General features: G+C 42.8%; 1 protein-coding gene across 2 annotated transcripts in view; it reads left to right on the forward strand.

The window, feature by feature from the left end:
• Nucleotides 1-24,602, forward strand: part of LOC109902844 (leptin receptor) — a 54,833-nt gene that overhangs the window by 23,121 nt on the left and 7,110 nt on the right. For both annotated transcript variants that reach the window (XM_020499516.2, XM_031785644.1), the window contains exons 9-16: nt 5,214-5,492; nt 6,003-6,102; nt 9,848-10,068; nt 10,250-10,401; nt 11,870-12,023; nt 12,487-12,569; nt 12,862-13,075; nt 21,321-21,527. In XM_020499516.2, the coding sequence (XP_020355105.1) occupies nt 5,214-5,492; nt 6,003-6,102; nt 9,848-10,068; nt 10,250-10,401; nt 11,870-12,023; nt 12,487-12,569; nt 12,862-13,075; nt 21,321-21,527 (1,410 nt within the window). The remainder of the gene's footprint in view (nt 1-5,213; nt 5,493-6,002; nt 6,103-9,847; nt 10,069-10,249; nt 10,402-11,869; nt 12,024-12,486; nt 12,570-12,861; nt 13,076-21,320; nt 21,528-24,602) is intronic.

A 24,602-nucleotide genomic window follows, 5' to 3' on the forward strand; every position in this document is an offset into this window, starting at 1 on the left:
ATTTGGTTTGGAACCCCTGGATGAGGAGACTGGGATGGGTCTAACTGCTGCACACTACTGTTAGAGACACGATGATTCAGAAATATGCATTACATACACTTGCAGCCGATACAGTATACATTGGGTAACTTGGCTAACATATTTGTTTTGGAAATTGTGAAGTTGTCTCAAGTTGTCAGATGTAATGTCAAATATGGGGACAGGAACAAGGTGGCAATTAGGGAGCTGGATGGATTAATAAAGACAATATTAGATTTGGAATATGAAGGTGGAGATTGTTTTATTATTATCTTCATCAAAATAACATTTTAGTCTAGTTGATCTCATTCTCTCTCACACTCACTCTCTCATATTTAATTATGACATATTTAATTTAAGCGCTTTATTAATTTTTATTGTTGATTATCTACTTCACTTGCTTTAACATTACCAAGATAATAAACAATACAAATGACAGTAAACTTTACACTCACAGAATTTCCAAAAGAATAAAGACAATTTCAAATGTGATATTATGTCTATATACAGTGTTGTAAAGATGTGCAAATAGTTCAAGTACAAAAGGGAAAATAAATAAATATGTGTTGTATTTACAATGGTGTTTGTTCTTCACTAGTTGCCCTTTTCTTGTGGCAACAGGTCACACATCTTGCTGCTGTGATGCACACTGTGGGATTTCACCCAGTAGATATGAGTTTATTAGCTTATTCTTCCCTTTGTCTCTCTCACCCTCTCTCTCCCTCCCTGCCCCTCTTCTCATCTATCTATCTCTCTGTCCCTCTCTCCCTCTCTCTGTGATGACTACATCATGTAGAGAGTTGGTTTTCGGAGGTTGCCTGTTTATGTCCAACCTCTCTTCCTATAGCTTTACTGCAGAGCTGTAGATTAATCTGTCAGCCCTCTCTGACTCACATGATGAAGGCTCTTCATAAAGGACAAAGACACAGAATGAAAGATGGGGACCACTGAGGGATTCTGCTCCAGTGTAGAAGTGATTATTGAAAACACACACACAGAATGAAAGATGGGGACCACTGAGGGATTCTGCTCCAGTGTAGAAGTGATTATTGAAAACACACACACAGTATGAAAGATGGGGACCACTGAGGGATTCTGCCCCAGTGTAGAAGTGATTATTGAAAACACACACAGAAGAGACCAGGACCATGGAAATATACAGTTGAAGTCAGAAGTTTACATACACTTTGCTTGGAGACATTTAAAACTCGTTTTTCAACCACTACACACATTTCTTGTTAACAAACTGTAGTTTTGGCAAGTCGGTTAGGACATCTACTTCAAGCATGACACAAGTAATGTTACCAACAATTGTTTACAGACAGATTATTTGACACTGTATCACAATTCCAGCGGGTCAGAAGTTTACAAACACTCCGTTGACTGTGCCTTTTAAACAGCCTGGAAAATTCCAGAAAATTATGTCATGGCTTTAGAAGCTTCTGATAGGCTAATTGACATCATTTGAGTCAATTGGAGGTGTTCCTGTGGATGTATTTCAAGGCCTAGCTTCAAACTCTTTGCCTCAGGAAAAAATTGTAGGCCTCCAAGTCTGGTTCATCCTTGGGAGCAATTTCCAAATGCCTGAAGGTACCACGTTCATCTGTACAAACAATAGTAGGCAAGTATAACCAATATTGGACCACGCCGTCATACCGCTCAGGAAGGAGACGCGTTCTGTCTCCTAGAGATGAACATACTTTGGTGCGAAAAGTGCAAATCAATCCCAGAACAAAGCAAAGTACCTTGTGAAGATGCTGGAAGAAACAGCTACAAAAGTATATATATCCACAGTAAAACAAGGACTATATCGACATAACCTGAAAGGCCGCTCAGCAAGGAAGAAGCCACTGCTCCAAAACCGCCATTTAAAAACAGCCAGACTACGGTTTGCAACTGCACATGGGGACAAAGATCGTACCTTTTTGGAGAAATGTATTCTGGTCTGATGAAAACAAAATATAACTGTTTGGCCATAATGAGCATCGTTATGTTTGGAGGAAAACGGGGGAGGCTTGCAAGCCGAAGAACAGCATCCCAACCGTGAAGCACGGGGGTGGCCGCGTCATGTGGGGGTGCTTTGCTGCAGGAGGGACTGGTGCACTTCACAAAATAGATGGCATCATGTGAGAGAAATTATGTGGATATATTGAAGCAACATCTCAAGATGTTGCAAATGGGTCTTTCAAATGGACAATGACCCCAAGTATACTTCCAAAGTTGTGGCAAAATGGCTTAAAGACAAAGTCAAGGTATTGGAGTGGCCATCACAATGCCCTGACCTCAATCCGATAGAAAATTTGTGGGCATAACTGAAAAAGAGCATGCGAGCAAGGAGGCCTACAAACCTGACTCAGTTACAGCAGCTCTGTCAGGAGGAATGGGCCAAAAGCTTGTGGAAGGCTACCTGAAATGTTTGACACAAGTCAAACAATTTAAAGTCAATTCTACCAAATACTAATTGAGTGCATGTAAACTTCTTACTTGATGAAAGAAATAAAGCTTAAATAAATCTTTCTCTCTACTATTATTCTGACATTTCACATTCTTAAAAACAAGTAGTGATCATAACTGACCTACGACAGGGAATTTTTAATAGGATTAAATGTCAGGAATTGTGAAACTGAGTTTAAATGTATTTGGCTAAGGTGTATGTAAACTTCCGACTTCAACTGTAATGATATTTATATTGGTCAAGACAAACATACAGACACACACGTACACACACGCAGAGCCTGGAGAGGCTCCAGGATGTTTTCCCTCACACACTCACTCCTTTCTTTATTTCATGTCCTCTCTTTATTACACTTGAGAGGTCTCATTGCTAAGAGCAAGATCATTACATGCAACTAATCACATAGGCTATGTCCCTTTTAGCTTTCAGTCAATAGATTTGATTTTGTGTACCTCCATAAACAGAAAATAACTTTTAAACTGGAAGAGTGTACAAAGCTGTCATTAAGGCAAGGGGTGGCTATTTGAAGAATCTCAAATATGTTTTGATTGGTTTAACACTTGTTTTGGTTACAACATGACTCCTTATGTGTTATTTCATAGTTTTGATGTCTTCACTATTACTCAATAGTTAAAATTTTACAATGTAGAAAATAGTCCAAATAAAAACACTTGAATGAGTAGTTCTGAAAGTTTTGACCACTAGTGAGCATATGAGATGAGTAATGCAAAATATGTAAACATTATTAAATTGACTAGTGTTCCATTTATTAAAGTGGCCAGTGATTTCAAGTCGTATGTATGTAGGCAGCAGCCTCTAATGTGCTAGTGATGGTTATTTAACAGTCTGGTGGCCTTGAGATAGATGCTTTTCAGTCTCTCTGTCCCAGCTTTGATGCACCTCTACTTCTGGATGATAGTGGGGTGAACAGGCAGTGAGTTTGTCCTTGTTGATGTTTTTGGCCTTCCTGTAACATCGGGTGCTGTAGGTGTCCTGGAGGCTAGGTAGTTTGCCCCCAGTGATGCGTTGGGCAGACCGCACCACGCTCTGGAGAGCCTTGTGGTTATGGGCGGTGCAGTTGCTGTACCAGGCGGTAATACAGCCCGACAGGATGTTCTCAATTGTGCATCGCTAAGCTTTTGTGAGGGTTTTAGTTGCCAACTTACATTTCTTCAGCCTCCTGAGGTCGAACAGGCACTGTTGTGCCTTCTTTACCACGATCTCTGTGTGTTTGGACCATTTCAGTTTGTCAGTGATGTGTACGCTGAGAAATGTGAAGCTTTCCACCTTGTCCACTGTGGTCCCGTTGATGTGGATAGGGGGGGTGCTCCCTCTGCTGTTTCCTGAAGTCCACGATCATCTCATTTGTTTTGTTGACATTGAGTGAGAGGTTATTTTCCTGGCACCACACTCCCAGAGCCCTCACTTCCTCTCTGTAGGCTGTCTCGTCATTGTTGGTAATCAAGCCTACTTCTGTTGTGTCGTCTGCGAACTTGATGATTTGAGTAGGAGGCGTGCTTGACTACGCAGTCATGGGAGTACAGACGGTGTCAAGACCCAGGGCCTCGCGTTAATGATGAGCTTGGAGGGTACTATGGCGTTGAATGCTGAGATATAGTCAATGAACAGCATTCTTACGTATGTATTCATCTTGTGCAAATTGGATAGGGCAGTGTGATGGCGATTGCATCGTCTGTGGACCTATTGGGGCGGTAAGCAAATTGAAGTGGGTATAGGGCGACAGGTAATGTAGAGGTGATATGATCCTTGACTAGTCTCTCAAAGCACTTCATGATGACAGAAGTGAGTGCTACGGGGTGATAGTCATTCATTTCAGATACCTTTGCTTTCTTGGGTACAGGAACAATGGTGGCCATCTTGAAGCATGTGGGGACAGCAGAGTGGGATAGGGAGAGATTGAATAGGTCTGTAAACACACCAGCCAGCTGGTCTGCGCATGCTCTGAGGACGAGGCTATGGATGCCGTCTGGGCCAGCAGCTTTGCAAGGGTTTACACACTTTTAAATGTCTTACTCATGTCGGCCACAGAGAAGGAGAGCCCACAGTCCTTGGTAGCGGGCCGCGTCGGTGGCGCTGTGTTATCCTCAAAGTGGGCGAAGAAGGTGTTTAGTTTGTCTGGAAGCAAGACGTTGGTGTCCAACACGTGGCTGGTTTTCCATATATGGGGCGGCAGGGTAGCCTAGTGGTTAGAGTGTTGTACTAGTAACCGGAAGGTTGCAAGTTCAAGTCCCCAAGCTGACAATGTACAAATCTGTTGTTTTGCCCCTGAACAGGCAATTAACCCACTGTTCCTAGGACGTCATTAAAAATAAGAATGTGTTCTTAACCTCTCTGCGCACGGAACCCGAGATAGCAGGCTGAAATTCGACAACATATGGTGATCTCTACATAAATAGTCATATTAAACATTCATGAAAATACAAGTGGCTCACATGTTTAGTTTAAGATTATTGGTAATTGCTGCAATATAACCTGTTCAAAACTTCTGTGAAGGTTTAAACTAGTTTGCAAGTGTCATTTACTTTGGCCAAATTAAGTTCCAACTGTAATGTTGTGTTTGCTGCGATATCTTCCACCTCAGATTTTCCCTATAAACAATGGCTTGACATACTTTTGACATTACCCTAATAAAGTTTTAAAAAGTTTGAAGGTTTTATGTGATGTGGCTATTAGCCTGTTGTACAGTTTTTCTGACTGAGTTCACTTTGCTTTGTTTCAGATGTGACATATCTCCCTGAGAGAGTGGTGGCCAGCTTTGGAGACAGCGTGACCGTCTATTGCGTGTGCAATGACCTCCGGGTGAACGCCAGCACCATGGTCTGGATTCTGAACTCCCGTGACCGCCTTCCTAAGAGTCAGTACGCTGCAGTCAACGACCGTGTCAGTAAGATAACGGTTCGACCATCGGAGCAGAGACTGTCTGACACCCTGCATTGCTGCCAGCCTTTTGGGGAGACGTATAGCTGTAACTACCACTACTCAACGATCTACATTAAAGGTGTGCTGGGATGGATGGTTAAGATTTGGATTGGGTTAAACATTCATGAAAATGTTTAACATCAGGGGAAAAAAATATTGATTTATTTTGTATTTTTACCCCACTTTCTCCCCAATTTCGTGGTATCCAATTGTTAGTAGTTACTATCTTGTCTCATCGCTACAACTCCCGTACGGGCTCGGGAGAGACGAGGGTCGAAAGCCATGCATCCTCCGAAACAAAACCCGCACTGCTTCTTAACACAGCACGCATCCAACACGGAAGCCAGCCGCACCAATGTGTCGGAGGAAACACCGTGCACCTGGTTAGCCCGGCGACGAGACAAGGATATCCCTTTTTGCCGGTAGGATATCCCTACCGGCCAAACCCTCCCTAACCTGGACGACGCTAGGCCAATTGTGCGACGCCCCACGGACCTCCCGGTCGCGGCCGGCTGCGACAGAGCCTGGGCGCGAACCCAGAGTCTCTGGTGGAAATGTATTTATTTGATGTAGATTATGTGTGTTTTAGATCCGGTCATTGATATCAGCTGTGTGACCAGTGGGGATCTGGACAGTATGACCTGTAGGTGGAACAACCTACCTATAGGTGGAATCAACTTCATGTCCAGGTAAACACTACTTACAGCATTTGTACAACCTACACAAAAACCTTTACAACTTACACAAACACCTGTAAAACCTACACATACACCTGTACACATATAGTTAAAGTGACTATTGGTTATCTTATGATTAAGATCAGTCTATTAGAGCATTTGAAATACTGGAGGATCTTACATTTGGCTCTTTGTTAGATGTATTGTACATAAATCGCTCTGCCATTTCCTGGTTGCTACAATTTTAATGGTTTGAGCTTACTAAACAATGTGTATATATAATTAATTAATTAGCTAAACAATTAACCATAATCCCAACCCATACAATACTACTAGCGCTACAAACGGATTGTCATAGCTAGCCACCATGCAATAGCGTACATAGAACAGATCTACTGTTTCTAACACGGAACCCAAACCGGCTGCGCGTGCGCCATTGTGCATAAAATATTTTGTCCCCCCACACCAAATGCGATCCTGACATGTAGGTTAAAATATCTTAACAAACTCTGAACCATTTACATGAATTCGGGGACAGGTCGAAAGCATTAAACCTTTATGGCAATTTAGCTAGCTAGCTTGCACTTGCTAGCTAATTTGTCCTATTTAGCTAGCTTGCTGTTGCGAGCTAATTTGTCCTGGGATATAAACATTGAGATGTTATTTTACCTAAAATGCATAAGGTCCTCTACTCTGACAATTAATCCACACATAAAATGGTCAACCTACTCGTTTCTAGTCAACTGTCCTCCTTCTAGGCTTTTTCTTCTCTTGACTTTATATTGCGATTGGCAACTTTCATAAATTAGGTGCATTACCGCCACCGACCTCGTTCGTCTTTCAGTCACCCACGCGGGTATAACCAATGAGGAGATGGCACGTGGGTACCTGCTTCTATAAACCAATGAGGAGATGGGAGAGGCAGGACTATTCTATTTTAGCCCTTGGCAATGCAGACGGTCGTTGGCGCAATCATTTAATTATATAGATTTCAAAATTTATTTTACAATGCTGTAGTCAGCCTGTTAGACTGGCTTTCAATGAGAGTGACAGATCTATAAGTCACATTTCTATGTGAATTTGGTCTGGTCGCCCAAAAAGTTTACATATGACACCTTTTCACTGTCACTGCTTGATGTCTCTGATATATTCCTAAGAAATATGGGATGCGAGTTGGTTCAGGATCATAGAACAATACAGAACAGATTTAACCCCCTCAAGCGCAGCCTGGTGTCTAAGTGTAACATAGTAAATGTAAATCCGGGACACTGAAATTAGTATGATATGTGACCGACCACCTCCATTCGGTTTTATGTGCTAAATAGAGTGAGTAAGGTAGTGTAGTAAACAACCAACGATTTCAAAACTAAAAGTGGGAAAGGTAGTAGCCTATAATAAAGAATAACTACAGGGAAAAATACACTATCTAGTCCTTGGCCTATATACTATTCTGACTTTGGTGCAGGTCTCGTTGTTATTCACATTACCATCTCTGGTAAACACACCCCATATCAAATGAAATCTATGTGTGTGTCACATGCACAGGATACAGAAGGTGTAAATGGTACTGTGAAATACTTGCATATTTACATAGTAGCAATACAATTATTTTATACATATTTTCTAATTCTTAGATGATGCTTACCCAGACACGCATGTTGATGGGTCATGTTAAAGAAATGCTTTTGAGCTAGCTAAACAATAATCCCAACTCATACAATACTACAAACACTACAAAAGGATTGTCATAGCTAGCCACCATGCATGAAATACTGTAGTATGAATCTGCAGGTAGCTAAAGCTAACCAACTAGGTTCAATGTTAGCTAGCTATCTAACATTAGGTATTTCTGGCCCAAAAATACACATGTTGATAAGTATCAAATGCCTCCTGTGAAGTAGTGACCATATGCCTACCGTCCTGAAACTGGTCACGTACAGTACCAGTCAAAAGTTTGGACACACCTACTCATTCAAGGGTTTTTCTTTATTTGTACTGTTTTCTAGATTGTCGAATACTAGTGAAAACATCAAAACTATGAAATAGCACATATGGAGTCATGTAGTAACCAAAAAAGTGTTAAACAAATCAAAATATATTTGAGATTCTTCAAATTAGCCACCCTTTGCCTTGATGACAGCTTTACACACTCTTACCATTCTCTCAAACAGCTGCACCTGGAATGCTTTTCCAACAGTCTTGGAGTTCCCACATATGCTGAGCACTTGTTGGCTGCTTTTCCTTCCCTCTGCGCTCCAACTCATCCCATACCATCTGAACTGGGTTGAGGTCGGTGATTGTGGAGGCCAGGTCATCTGATGCAGCACTCCATCACTCTCCTTCTTGGTCAAATAGCCCTTACACAGCCTGGCGGTGTGTTGGGTCATCGTTCTGTTGAAAAAAATGATAGTCGCATTAAGTGCAAACCAGATGGGATGGTATATCGCTGCAGAATGCTGTGGTAAGCATACTGGTTAAGTGTGCCTTAAATTCTAAATAAATCAGTGTCCCCAGCAAAGCACCATCACACCTTCCTCCTCCATGCTTCACGGTGGGAACCACACCTGCGGATATCATCCGTTCACCTACTCTGCATCTCACAAAGACATGCCAGTTGGAACCAAAAATCTCAAATTTGGACTCCTCAGACCAAAGGACAGATTTCCCCCGGTCTAATATCCATTGCTCGTGTTTCTTCAGCCAAGCAAGTCTCTTCTTCTTATTGGTATCCTTTAGTAGTGGTTTCTTTGCAGCAATTCAACCATGAAGGCCTGATTCACGCAGTGTGGTATGGTTCATGAGACCGTATGTTACGTAAGGTCCTTGGTCAGGGGGATGGGGGGTGTATAACTTGAATGTCTAGCAACCCAAAGGTTGCGTGTTTGAATATCATCACGGTCAACTCTAGCAACTACTTACAGTACTACTTTTTAGCTATTTGTGACCCGTTTCAGGAAACTAGGTGTACAGTATGTCGCGGGTCACTACTTCACACGAGAGCCTAATCTTCTTTCTTTTCTTTTTTTTTTATCAAATTGAGTTTTTGACCAGAAATGCCTTCTGCAATGTGAACTTTCATGTGCCTTAATAACAAACTTGTATGCCGTCTGTAAATGCGAATAAAATTGTTATATTATGAGCCTAGTTGGTTTCGCCAAAGAAAAGTGAGCAACCTTCCTGCTAACCATGATTAGCTGAGATAATGAGTGGCTGGACATGCCGAGAGATGAGTTCGGATTGGTCTGCCACATAGCACGCTTCTGTCTATTTGAGCATTTGAGCTGGTTAGCATGTGTAGGTAATCCTGTCTAACACTGCTTTAAAAATATATATATTGCTTAGTAGAACTGCATAAGTGTTGCTCTCCATTTCCTGGAGGACTGAGTTTTGAAATCAGTGGGATGGATGGATGGAGTATGATAGCTAAAGAGATGTAATCCAGAGACAGGTGTTTTGTCCATCTTTAAACTAAGGACAACCATGGCATCTGTGTCAGGGCTAGGCCCACCTAAATGAGGGGAGACAGATTTACGTTTACTATGTTACATCTACCCCTGAGTCCAGGTTGTCAAGCAAAATGTAAATGACTGTGTGTGTGATAATTTGTGAATTATTGCCGTGATTTCAAAACTCAGGCAGTGTAGAAGTTTACTTGTTGCATACCATTGACTATGACATGGTTCATACATACCCAGAAGTGGTAAAGGTGTTTTCACCCTGACGTTCTTTGTGTGTGTGTGTCCGTTAAATTCTCCAGGGTGGCCGACCTGTCCTGTGACGTCATGGAAGAGGCGGAGAGGGTGGGTGTGCCAGTGGGTGTGGTCAGGCAGGCGAAGTGTGAGTCCAGCGGCTATAGGGGAGTGAAGAGCTGCAATCTGCAGCCAATAAGAGTGACTTCCTGCTACAAGCTGTGGATGGAGGCCAAGACGGACAACAGCACGAGGTCACATCCTGTCTACATCACACCTATGGATCACGGTGAGTTAGGACCAGTATAGGAGTTCTGGTCTTGTTACATTTATTTTCTTACATGTTGTGGCTTTTTGAAACCTACTGCACCAGCATGTGTAAATAATATTTAGTTTATATTTTTAAAACATGTATAGCTTTTAGTCTGCTTGACCAGGCTACATAATGACTGTCCTCTCCCTTCCTCTAGTGAAGCCCCATCCTCCCTCAGGCCTTGAGGCAGTGAGCATGCCCAGTGGGGTTCTAAAGCTGGCGTGGGTGCCCCCAGAACTGCCCATCTATGATATGCAGTACCAGGTCCGCTATGCCCTCTCAACTGGCAGGGCCCATCCATTCTGGCAGGTTCGTAGACTGAAATTCGGCCAGTGGGCCGCTAGTTGGGGAACCCTGAATAGGGGGCCATATCGGATGCGGCCTTGAGCTCATCTAGCTCCAACTGCCTGGCCATGAGTATCAGCTGGTCTCTATTTTCTATCTCTATCTAGGAGTGGCATTATTTGCCCTAAAATACATGGCATTTACTGGTAGAGGAACACTGACTTGTGGCATGAAGCAGAATACGTCATTTTAATAAAACCTTTGATTAACACTTTTGGTGGGCAGATGAAAATATTTTTAATTTTGAAAATGTCCACTATCTCTGGGCACATGGGTATTTTGGAAATCTTTTCTCCATTCAAAATGTTCCCTCTCTTGCTGGGTCACATAACATTCATATCTTTTAAGACATACAGTATACACTATATATACAAAAGTATATGGACAACACTTAAAATGAGTGGATTCGACTATATCAGCCATACTCGTTGCTAACAAGTGTATAAAATTGAGCACACAGCCATGCAGTCTCCATAGACAAACATTGGCAGTAGAATGGCTTTACTGAAGGGCTCAGTGACTTTCAACGTAGCACCATCTTTCCAACAAGTCAATTCGACAACTTTCTGTCCTGCTAGAGCTGCCCCGGTCAACTGTTAGTGCTGTTATTGTGAAGTAAAAACATCTAGGAGCAACAACGTCTCAGCCGCGAAGTGGTAGGCCACACAAGCTCACAGAACAGAACCGCAGAGTGCTGAAGCACATAGCATGTAAAAATCGTCTATCCTAGGTTGCAACACTACCGAGTTCCAAACTGCCTCTGTAAGCAATGTCAGCATAATAACTGTTTGTCGGGAGCTTCATGAAATGGGTTTCCATGGCCGAGCAGCCACACACAAGCATAAGATCACCAAGCGTTATGCCAAGCGTCAGATGGAGTGGTGTAAAGCTCGCGGACATTGGACTCTGGCGCAGTGGAAACATGTTCTCTGGAGTGATAAATCATTCTTCACCATCTGGCAGTCCGACAGACAAATCTGGGTTTGGAGGATGCCAGGAGAATGCTACCTGCCCCAATGCATAGTGTCAAATGAGGAGGAATATTAGTCTGGGGCTGATTTTCATGGTTCAGGCCCCTTATTTCCAGTGAAGGGAAATCTTAACGCTACAGCAAGCCCAACCTCACTAATGCTCTTGTGGCTGAATGGAAGAAAGTCCCCGCAGCTATGTTCCAGCATCTAGTGGAACTCCTTCCCAGAAGAGTGGAGGCTGTTATGGCAGCAAAGGGGGGACCAACTCCATATTAACACTCATGGTTTTGGAATGAGATGTTCGAAGAGCATGTCTCCACATAACTTTGGTCATGTAGTGTATTTTCCCAAAATCCAGTTGCTTATGAGTTAATGGATAAATATTTATTTATTTTGAAGCTATCATTGAAAAATAAATTATTTGCTGTAAATATGTGATTTAATTGAGATATGTTCCACAGGTCCTAGCTCTGCAGACTGAGTCGTGGGCTGAGGTCCTTGAACCAGATGTGTGTGGGGTGTACAATGTGCAGGTCCGCTGTATGCACATCAACGGCTCCGGGACCTGGAGTGACTGGAGTCACTTGCTCTACACCAGCACTCACAACAGCAGAGGTACATTATTGTACTGGATAACTTCCTCATCAATTCATGCATGTCATTTCACTTTTATTTATACAGGTTAGTGTCATTGTCATAAAAAAGAAATAAAAAGATCCAGAAACTTCTTTTTGTGATTTCACTTGTTTTTGAGAAACCTACCCCAACCAGCGATTCGCTTCCTCATCCTCGTTGTACAGTACGGGGGTCCGAATAAACATTAACAAATGCTCCAAAAACACCCAAATATGTCCTTATTGAACTTAAAGTTCTAAAGACCTGAAAGTTTTATCTGCAACGTTCTATTCCATTTTGTGCGACTCAAGACGTTTCCCCTATCCAGCTGTTCCAATTTTCATGTAGCCCGCTGCCAATGGAAAATAACCTTCTGATAGAAAATACAAGCCTCAGTCATACAGTGTGTGTGTGTGTGTGTGCACACACACACAGCTGTAACATCTATATTCTGTTCTCTCAGCTCCTGACCAGGGTCCTGATTTCTGGCGAGTGTTTCAGGAGGATCCAGCAAGTACGCAGACGAACGTCACTCTTCTCTTCGAGGTACAGTCCATAGCCTTCAGAGGACACATTACATGTTTCATAGTATGTGGTTTAAATGTCAACATCAGAGAGTTAGATAAATTGAACAGGTGTACGAAGGTGCCTCCTCTCCTTTCACTACATCGTTGTTCTTAGTTTATTCTGAAAATACTAGATGAGTCTGTGCAATACAGCAGTACTCAGTTACCTATCTCAGATCAGATCAGAGAATCTAAGGAAGTAGCACATTGGATAACAAATCCTCATTACAGTCCTTGATAGTCTCAACTCTTCCCTCTACTCTTCCCCATAGCATTCCCCCATTGTGGAGCCAACCTACTGTGTGGAGGAACTTGTAGTACAGCACCAGGGCTCTGGGGGCACTGTTACTGAGGAGAGAATAGGCCTGGTGTCATCCTATAGCTTTGAGTGGAGAGGGGAGGTCCACTCTGTGACGGTCAAGGCTCAGAACAGCCAGGGCTCTTCCACTAGGAACACCCACATGACCCTGGATAGACACTCCAAACGTAAGTCCCTGCTGAAAAATACTGTATTTGTATAGGGCTGAAGGATTGTTATACCCAGTACACAGATTACTAGCATAAACAGATTACTAGCAGTCAAAAAAGTTTGCGTTCAGAAACAAATATCTGGGAAGAAAGAAAATGTTATTTGAAAACTGCTTGTTTGTTTTCCCAATTTAAATAACATATTTAGTTGGTGTTCTTGCTTCATGTCATAGTCAGTTGAAATACTATGTTTCTGACTTCATGGTCATCAGTGAGAGATAACAGGCATGTTGGTCTCAACTGGGCATGCTCACTGCCTCAAGACCAGAGTGGGGTGTGGCTTCACTAGAGAGGGAGAGGAAGGGTGAGAACAGCAGCAGGTAGCCTGGAGGTTAAAAACTTTGGACCGGTTTACCGAAAGGTCGCTGGCTGGGTACGAGTGTCTGCTAAATGACTCAAATATAAATGATTAGGCATGTTGATGTCAGTTAAAAGCCTGAGAGTGGATAAAACACCATTATCTCTGGCTTGGTATGTTCTCTACCAAGGTCTAATAATTATTATAATGGACTTGGAATTCATTGTAAAATGGAGCTCTTCTCGGCACACGTCTTTGTGACACACCGGGATGTTTGTTGTGTGTTTTCATCTGTTATTCATATTTTCATGAATAGCTAGTTGGCTGAGAGGAAACCATTAACTGTGATGCTGGTACTGTTATTATTAGTAAAATAGGTACTGGATGGGCCAAAAAAATTAAATATGATGTTCAGTTTATTTTCTAGTCAAGGACAGGAGGGGAACACTCTTTGTTTTGCTAATTCCCAGCAGCCTACCTTTTTCGTAATCCCTCACTCCTCATAGGAAGAAAGAAGACACATTTTCTGAGGACAATTTTTATTTTGGATAGTAACAAGAATACATGAATGTTGTGCGTGCATCGAAATGTAAGTTGTGTAGTAATGGGTAATAACCACAAATTACTCAGTAACTATGATCAATTTGGAACTAATGTTCTATAGTACAGCTATTACTATTCTGTTTGGCATATCATTTATAGTATGTAGCATTATGCCCCGTTACCATAAGTGTCACTGTTGTATTGGTAAACATAGTTTTTCATATACACATGCTACCACTGCGCTTTCCATAGTGGCCTTTGTTAGAGTGGTTGTTGCGAGCTTCTAGAACCTTCCCAGACAGGTCATGGAGCTCCCGCATGTGCAGAGTAATTCATGACCCTGTGGTGCTGCGGCAGATACGATAAGATAAGCTTTGCAGATTCTCACACCAGCGAGAATCTGCATAGCAGCGGGAAGTAGTTTGGGGATGACGTTCAGCTAAACCTAGGGCAAAGATTTTTTAACTAAACGAAGATAGACCACAGCCTGTCGTTTCCAATGCGAACAGATGAGTCATAGTGGGCAGAACAAGTAAGGAAGTGGGCAGAGCCAAGCACGAGCTAGCGAGATCCTATTGGGCCGTTCTAGCAGACATCTGCATATTTCCGTCAGGGAACGCCTACTCTGTGAAATGCGCGTGTGCAATAACTCAATTCAACTTTGCACTCCTAAACAACACGATTTCTTAACTTTTGCAAAGGCAAAAGTCTACAAAACTTTGTCCACTCTGTCTATAACAAATTTCCTGTTTTGGAAACAGAACTGTATTGAGATTCATCTGAGAACATTTCGTTCCCTCTGCCCGCCACTGGGCTTCCTCTCATTACCATATCTTAACTGACTTGCCTAGTTAAATAAAGGTAAAATGTAAAAAAATATATGAAAAAAATATATATATTTGGTAGTGAGTGGAAATGCCAAGCGGATGCTTAATATTTTTACATCCAGTGAAATATCTGTCTCATTGTTCTATCTGTGCCTGGGGTATGGCAAAGTGGAGTGTGTAGAAATACATCCACCAGTTGAAACTCATTTATACTTCGACACAATTTTAAAACTCTAAAATGCTATTTGGAGAACAGCAAAAACAAACGTGGGATGGCAAAGGACAATCAAACTTGTGAACATTATCCCTAGCTGTGTATTGCCGCTGTGTATTGCTGCTGTCCATGTTATTTGTTGTCTGTAGCTTGTGAGATTTGGAAACACTTTGTTGCTTTTTGTGCTGCTGCCCTGTCTGCGTGCTACGTGTTGCTCTTCCTATGTTGCTCTGCATGTGCTCACTGCTCATTGTTTGTCTGTATTGTAATTGTTTTGAATAACCCACCCAGGGACAGCGCTTGAAAATTAGCCGGCTGGCTAAAACCGGCACTTTTACTTAAACAAAAATGTCCCATAGACGCTATCACCTCAGCATTAGGTTTATATTAGGTTAAAAGGTCTGTGGAATGGCATCCACAATGTACTACTCAACCTCCTCATATAGTGCATTCGGGAAAGTATTCGGACCCCTTGACTTTTTCCACATTTTGTTACGTTACGTCCTTATTCTAAAACAAATTCATTTATTTTTTCCCTCAATCTACACACAATACCCTATAATGACAAACAAAAACAGATTTTTAGAAATGTTTGCAAATTGATAAACCAAATAAAAAACGATATTACAATTACGTAAGTATTCAGATACTTTGCTAAAGCACCTTTGGCAGCGATTACAGCCTCGTCATCCTGGGTATGACACTACAAGCTTGCCACCTATATTTGTAAAGTTTCTCCCATTCTTATCTGCAGATCCTCTCAAGCTCTGTCAGGTTGGATGGAGAGCGTCGCTGTACAGCTATATTCAGGTCTCTCCAGAGATGTTCGATCGGGTTCAAGTCTGGGCTCTGGCTGGGCCACTCAAGAACATTCAGAGACTTGTCCCGAAGCCACCGCTACATTGTCTTGGCTGTGTGCTTAGGGTCATTGTCCTGTTGGAAGGTGAACCTTCGCCCCCAGTCTGTGGTTCTGAGCGCACTGGTGCAGGTTTTCATCAAGGATCTCTATGTACTTTGTTCACCGTTCGTCTTTCCCTCACTCCTGACTAGTCTCCCAGTCCCTTCCGCTGATAAACATCCCCACAGCATGATGCTGCCACTACCATACTTCACCATAGGGATGGTGGAAGTTTCTTCCAGACCTGACACTTGGCATTCAGGCCAAAGACTTCAATCTTGGTTTCATCAGACCAGAAAATCTAGTTTCTCATGGTCTGAGAGTCTCATGGTCTGAAAGTCCTTCTGTCTAGTGTCTTCCGTCTTGCCACTCTACCATAAAGGCCTGATAGATGGAGGGCTGTAGAGATGTCCTTCTGAAAGGGTCTCCCATCTCCCCAAATGAACTCTAGAGCTCTGTCAGAGTGACCATCGGGTTCTTGGTCACCTCCCTGACCAAGGTCCTTCTTCCCCAATTGTTCAGTTTGGCTGGACGGCCAGCTCTAGGAAGAGTGTTGGTGTTTCCAAACTTGGAGGCCACTGTGTTCTTGGGGACCTTCAATTCTGCAGAAATGTTTTGGTACCCTTCCCCAGATCTGTGCCTCGACACAATCCTCTCTCTGAGCTCTATGGACAATTCCTTCGGCCTCATGGCTTGGTTTTTGCTCTGACATGCACTGTCAACTGTTACATAGAAAGGTGTGTGCAATTCCAAATCATGTCCAATCAACTTAATTTACCATAGGTGGACTCCAATAAGTTTTCGAGTCTCATAGCAAAGGGTCTGAATACTTAAGGTATTCAGGTATTTTTGTTATTTATTTTTAATAACATTTGCGCAAAAAAAAATCATAATTTAAAAATCTGCTTCCGCTTTGCCATTATGGGGTATTGTGTGTAGATTGAAGAGGATTTGTTTTAGGTAGTAACGTTTAAAAACAAAAAGTGAGAAATACTTGCCGAATGCACATAGGCTACATTGACTCATTTAGCCTACTTGTGGAACAGTGCATCCAACATGAAATAGATGCATAATACATGCTATCAAGGCATGTAAAAGGACAAGTGCACTACTTCATATCTTTCAGGGCATGCTACAGGACCCTCAGCACCCCTACTTCCTGTGGCTATGGGCCAGAGAGAGAGGGTGACATAAATATTTCTTGTCAGTGTCAGTAATTGGTTTCTCTCTCTACGACAAGATGTTTATCATTTAGGTTATTGTTTATTCTGCTATGTTTATAGCCTTGTTTATATCGGTGTTATATTAGTGTAATATGCTATTCATTCATGTGTATATAGCCTAATTATGACACTTTACTGATACTTTTATGTTGTGCATGTTCTTGCGTTATAGAAACACAATTCATTCGGAATTGTATTATTCCATCAAGGTCCGTTCCCAGTCAAGATCCATGGTATATAAATGAAGTGTGTTTATACAATGGGTGGGTCTAATCCTGAATGCTGATTGGTTAAATTCACATTCCAGCTGGTGTCAATTTCACAAGTTACCACCTGCTAAATCTTGATCTCCACTGTAAAAAGCATTTAGACATCATCTCCCATCTCTTTTAGACTAGCATTTGGTTTTCAACAGCAGAGATTTGTATAAACTTTGCTGTCTGTCTCTCAGACCTTTTTCGATATTGAATTGGGATCTTCACCGTCCCATGTAAAGCAGCAAATTGAGCTGGTTGTCATAGCAACACACTTTTTTCAGTTGACTGGCAAATCGATACTTTGTTGCGAAAAACTAAAATGGATGAGTGGAACATTTATTTTTATCTTTTTGGCGGCATGCCAATGGATGAATGGGGAAAAGAGATGGTAATAATCCCCAGGCATGCAGATTTGGGGGATACTGCATTGTTAAGAATACAAACTGGGCTGTGCGTTGCTTCAAGGGTTGACTTGCAGAGAATTAAACAATTGTTGACTTCAAAACTGTGTCATGACGTTGGCCTGGGGGTAGGTCTATGACAGTCATAAATTCCTCTTTCCCCCTTTTTCCCCTCTCTACCCTACTGATGTTACATTTGCAAACCCCTTGGTTAACATAGAGATTCAGGGAACATCAGAAGGTGGGGGGAAATTGTCTATATTCTGGAAATCTGACCAATTGAACATATGCGGTGGTACTTAATGAATATGATGTCAGTTCGGTTGTCATCTGAGACAAGATGACACAAACTCTACAGTGGAAAGTCTACACATCAGAGTTATCAGATTCACATGGAATTGTTGTTCAATTTAAATGTTTGAATATTAAATTATTCGTGATGGGATGAAATGGGATTTTAGCTTCTAAAATGTGAGATTTGGGTTTTCATAAGGTAGGGCTCTGCTCAATCAGTGGCCCGCCCCTGTGAAGGGACATGGGCTATAAAACTTTTCAAACACGCCCTCCTCTCCCTTCCTATATAAAGCCTTGACGACAATATAACCTCATGTTCCGAGGGTGTGAGGACGACTGTCCGATGTTAGAATGGTTCAGATAATAACTACAGAACGAAGCCAACATCAGCGTGAGCTTTGGTTGAGAATGGTATGAACTTTGAACTCTTATTCACTACAGAAGTGATACTTCCTAGCCTTTGAGTTAGCAACAGCAGCTGCAAGCGCAGGTTAGGAAGGAACAGACAGAGTATCCCGTCTACCACACCGACGTTACTACAACGTATCCAATTTCCAAGCAGAGACATACTTCAAAGGACTCGGTTGGGCAACACGGCCTTCCATCTCCCACCAACCTACCGAAGCGCAGCTCAGAGTAAATATTGCATTTTCCTTTTCCAAATGGCCGGTAATTTAGAATGCATAAGATAGTGTATTTACGATAGCACAGCTTCGCCCTTTGTCCCTCAGTCTTCCCGCTCTTTCACTCAAACCCAGCCCTTTTCTTTAGTGTAACCAGCTGTCATATCTGTTCCGCCCGCTAGGGACGTTTTCCTTTATGAAGTAATTTGTAATCAAGTTATGATTTAATTATGTGTATGTGTAATTATGTGTGATTAGTTAGGTATTTAGTAAATAAATAATTAAACCCAATTTTGTATTGCTGATTCAGGGTTTGTGCAGTTAAAATAATTTACAACTTTCAGATGAGACTGAATTAAGATGACGATTAATATCGACTGCTATTGATGTAAAATATTACTAGGTCTTCAAGAGTTTATTCAGAAGATAACAGCTCTATAAATATTATTTTGTGGTGCCCGAGTCGCTAGTTAATTACATTTACATGATTAGCTCAATCAGGTAATATTAATTACGGAGAAATTATTTTATAGAATAGCATGTCATATCACTTAATCCGACAGCCAAAGACACGACAACTGTCACTAAGGAAGAGTTTAACATCCTTCTCCAACATGTGTATGAAATGGAAAGGGGGAGCAATACAGCATATGTAGCTACCTGGCACTCTGTAGTGAGCTCAACCGGTTTCTAAATGATCCACCCACGGGTCGCAGCTGGTGCCATATGAAGGACACCGAATTTACCACCTCTAATCATGTATTTCTGGGCAACATCAAACAGCTAAGGCGGCAAGGAAAATATATCACAAACATCCACCGATGAGGACAATGGCCAAAGCTCAAACTCCCAGGCTCTGAATCCTGGTACACCAAGGGGTCTGGTCCAGAAAGTCTACTTCAACCTCTAGTTACATCTGGTTACAAAGAGGAAAAGAGGGGAACAGACAACTAAAGCCCAACTCATTCCTCGTAAAAACAGACGAGAATGGTCTACGGTATGTCTTTTTTTAAATTTTTTTACAAGTTGCACTCGTAATTAGGCAACAATATTAAAACAATGCGTTCTCTCTCACTCAGACACGCCACTCTCGCATATAACAAGGCCACAAAGAATCATTTGCACCCAAGGGAGAGGGGCAGGAAGTCCAAGAGGGGATTCATGTTTGAGCAGCCAGGGCAATATCTATCGAAATGCCCGGAGAACGCCCTTGCATTTTATCTCCACCCAAGGAGAGTAGAGTGTATCGGGGACTCGATCTGGTACATGTCAGAGCCGATGGGCGTGAGGTATCTGGCAGCACTTTTACCCAAGATCTGTAGGGCAGCTGGAACAACTTCATACACTAATCACAGCATCAGGTCAACGACAGTCCAGAAACTGGCCAATGCTCGTTTAGAAGCGAGGGAGATTGTCAGTGAGTGGACATGGGTGCGAAGGTTCGCTCCATAGCTACTAGCGTCCGTCACTAACCAACAGTAAACTCTGGAGCAACATCCTGGCCCAAAACAAAGTGAACACTGCAGCACCATCAACACCTTAAAGGCTGAAGCAAGGCAGCAGAAGTAGTAGCATGGACTGAGATGGATATTTCAACCAATGCACAATCCAGGAGAATGTACAGATAAATGGTACATACAATCAGTAGCTATAGCTATGTCAGCTGGGGTGGGTAACAAAGAGAATGTATGGTTTCATTTATTAAAATCAGCTGAAATGAATGTCATAGATTCTTTCTTTTGTCTGAACAGTGTCCTGATGAGAGAACATTTTCTCTGCCAGGCATCATAATGTCATTGTTATGGATGTATCCAAATAAATCAAACTAGAAAACAGCTTAAACAAATGCAAATGCTGTTAGTCTGGCTGCACTTTTTGCACGTGACTGTAAATTAGCCGTAGTTGGTTGGCTAGCAAGCAAGGGATTAGAACATTGCCAGTCAGTATGGCAATGGAGCATTTAGAACGAACAAAAAGACTGGGTCACGTCCATAGATACAGAACAAAAGAATGAACGACTGGGTCGTGTCTCTAGATTTGTGTCGGGACGATATCTTGTGGAATGATGAAATACTACGAATGAATTAATAAAAATAATGTTTTTAATTAAAATATGTAGATCATTATTTGAATATGTTGGTAACCCGTTGGATAAAAGTGATAAAAGAGGGATAAATGCCCTCGAAGCCGGTGGTTGGAGGATATATTGGCATGGGAGTTGTTAGGCCCGAAAAAGTTGTGGGCTGGCAAACCGTGCCAATATATCCTCCAACCACCGGCTTCGAGGGCATTTATCCCTCTTCCTTAGTGACAGTTACACTTAAGTGTGTGTGTGTGTGTGTGTGTGTGTTGATGATGAAGAGAAAAGGGAAATTAAAACCCAGAAAGGAGGAGTATCGGCATTGTTCCTACTGGACATCCAGTAGAGGGTCAGAGCTCAAATCACAGTCATCATACTAGCGGATGAGGGCATTCACAGCCGACCGCTCAGACGCACGCGTGAGGGCATGCCGGCCAACTGTTTTTTCATGAAGAGAAAATATAAACTTCATTTTTATTTCTCTCTCTTGTCCTTTCCTTCCCCCACTTTCTCTCTTCCTCCCTTTTCTGCCCCTCCCTCTCCAGGTCAGTGTGTGCGTTCGTTCAGTGCGTCCCGTGTGAACAGTAGTTGTGTGGTCCTGTTGTGGTCTCTGCAGCCCAACAGCAGTGTACCGTGGTCCCTGGTTGTAGAGTGGTCGGGTCAGAACCACCAGGACAGGCCGGACCAGACCCCAGAGAGCAGGGAAAGGTGGACCAGGTTTCCCCCTACTGACAAGCTCCTCTACCTATATGGTATGTACATTTACTTCCTGTACCTTGCTGTCTCATTTCCCCTCTCATTCTTTCTTTCTCTCTCTTTCATTCTCTTTCTTTAACAAATTGAAGGCCAAAAATGTACGGCTCCTCTCGGACCAGGCACAAATCCCTGTCATTCGCATAAAGAGGAGACGCCGATACAGCGGGCACAGATCAGGGTGCTTTGTGAGAATTTGTCGACTACTGGATAATCCTCCTTTACCATCCGTCCTACTGGCGAACGTGCAATCACTGGAGAATAAACTGGTAGAGATCTGTTCGAGACCATCTTACCAGCTGGACATTAGAACTGTAATATATTATGTTTCACCGAGTCGTGTTTGAACGAGGAAATGGATAATATAGAGTTGGCTGTGTTTTCCGTGCATCAGCAAGATAACAGCTACCTCCGGTAAGATGAGGGGTGGTGGTCTGTGTCCGGCTCATGCGCAATCTCTAATATTAAGGAAGTTTCGGTTTTGTATGTCTGAGGTAGAGTACCCCATGATAAACTATTTACCAAGAGAGTTTCCATCAATATTTACCACCACAAACCGATGCAGGCACTAAGGCCACACTCAACATACGGCCATAAGCAATATAGAGTATGCACACCCAGAAGCGGTGCTCCTAGTGGCCGGGGACTTTAATGCGGGGAAACTTATCTGTTTTACCTAATTTTTACCAGCATGTCACATGTGCAACCAGAGGATAAACTCTGGTCCAACTTTACTTCACAAACAGAGAAGCATACAAAGCTCTCCCTCACCCTCCATTTGACAAATCTGACCATAATTCTATCCTCCTGATTCCTGCTTACAAGTAAAAACTAAAGCAGGAAGTACCAATGACTCTCTCAATACGGAAGTGGTCTGATGATGTGGATGCTAAGCTACAGGACTGTTTTGCTACTACAGAATGTGTTCCAGGATTCATCCGATGGCATTAAGGAGTATACCACATCAGTCACTGGCTTCATCAATAAATGCATCGATAACATCATTCCTAAAGTGACCGTACATATCCCTACCAGAAGCTGGGGATTACAGGCAACATCTGCACTGACCTAAAGGCTAGAGGTGCCGCTTTCAAGGAGCTAGACAAGAAAATCCCTAATAAGAAATTGCCCTGTGCCCTCCGACGAACCATCAAACAGGCAAAGCGTCAATACATAACTAAGATCGAATCCTACTTTACCGGCTCTGACGGGTTACTACTACGGGTTAGAAAGGGAAACGCAGCCGTGAGCAGCCCAGTGACTCAAGCCTACCAGACGAGCTAAATGCCTTCTATGCTCGCTTCAAGGCAAGCCCCACTAAACCATGCATGAGAGCACCAGCTGTTCCAGATGACTGTGTGATCACACTCTCCGTAGCCGCTGTGAGCAAGACCTTTAAACAGGTCAACATTCAGACAGATTACTAGGATGCATACTCAGAGCATGTGCTCACCAACTGGCAAGTGTCTTCACTGACATTTTCAACCTTTCCCTGACCGAGTTTGTAATACCTACATTTTCAAGCAGACCACCATAGTCCCGGTTCCCAAGATCCGCAAGGTAGCCTGTCTACATGACTACTGACCCGTAGCACTCACGTCTGTAGCCATGAAGTGCTTTGAAAGGCTTGTCATGGCACACATCAACACCATCATCCCAGAAACCCTAGACCCACTCCAATATGCAAACCGCCCCAACAGATCCACAGATGATGCTAACTCTATTGTACTCCACACTGCCCTTTCCCACCTGGACAAAATAAACACCTATGTGAGAATGCTGTTCGTTCACTACAGGTCAGTGTTCAACACCATTGTGCCCACAAAACTCATCACTAAGCTAAGGACCCTGCAACTAAACACCTCCCTCTGCAACTGGATTCTGAACTTCCTGACAGGCCTCCCCCCGGTGGTAAGGGTAGGCAACAAAACATCTGCCACTCTGATCCTCAACGTGGGAGCCCTCGGGTGCGTTCTTAGCTTTTTTATTCCATGTGTAACTCTGTTGTTGTTTGTTGCACTGCTTTGCTTTATCTTGGCCAGGTCACAGTTGTAAATGAAAACTTGTTCTCAACTAGCCTACCTGGTTAAATAAAGGTGAAATCAAGTTAAAAATAGTTCCCTCTTGTACTCCCTATTCACCCATGACTGCATGGCCAAGCACGACTCCAACACCATCATTGAGTTTGCTGACAACCCAACGGTGGTAGGCCTGATCACCAACAACAACGAGACAGCCTATAGGGAGGAGGTCAGAGACCTGGCAGTGTGGTGCCAGGACAACAACCTCTCCCTCAATGTAAGCAAGACAAAGAGCTGATTGTGGACAACAGGAAAAGTGGGGCTGAGCATACCCCCATTCACTTCAAGTTCCTTTGCGTCCACATCACTAACAAACCATCAAGGTCCAAACGCACCAATACAGTCGTGAAGAGGGCACGACAATGCCTATTCCCCCTCAGGAGACTGAAAAGATTTGGCATGGGACCTCAAATCCTCAAAAAGTTCTACAGCCACACCATCGAGAGCATGGTTGCATGGTTGCACCGCTTGGTATGGAAACTGCTTGACATCTGACCACAAAGTGCTACAGAGGGTAGTGCGTACGGTGCACTATATCACTGCAGCCAAGCTTTCTGTCATCCAGGACTTCTATACCAGGTGGTGTCAGAGGAAGGCCCTACAAATGTTAAGACACCAGCCACCCTAGTCATAGACTGTTCTCTCTACTACTGCACAGCAAGCGGTTCCAGAGCACCAAGTCTAGGTCCAAGAGTGGCACTTCAAGTCTAGGTCAAACTGTGGCACTTTGATTCGTTTGGAGTTCCAGTTTGAGAGGTTGTTGGCTGTGAGCTTCTGGCGCCCTCTAGTGAGTTTTTATAGAAATGGTTGAATCTGTTCTAAACTGCCTCTCTTTACTCTGTTACTATATATGGTTCAATCTATTCTAATCTGAGCCTCTGTTCTCTGTGACTATATGGTTCAGTCTATTCTAATCTGAGCCTCTGTTCTCTGACTAAATGGTTCAATCTATTCTAATCTGAGCCTCTGTTCTCTGTGACTATATGGTTCAGT

The sequence above is a fragment of the Oncorhynchus kisutch genome, linkage group LG13 (assembly GCF_002021735.2).
Source record: "Oncorhynchus kisutch isolate 150728-3 linkage group LG13, Okis_V2, whole genome shotgun sequence".
In the NCBI taxonomy this organism is placed as follows: domain Eukaryota; kingdom Metazoa; phylum Chordata; class Actinopteri; order Salmoniformes; family Salmonidae; genus Oncorhynchus; species Oncorhynchus kisutch.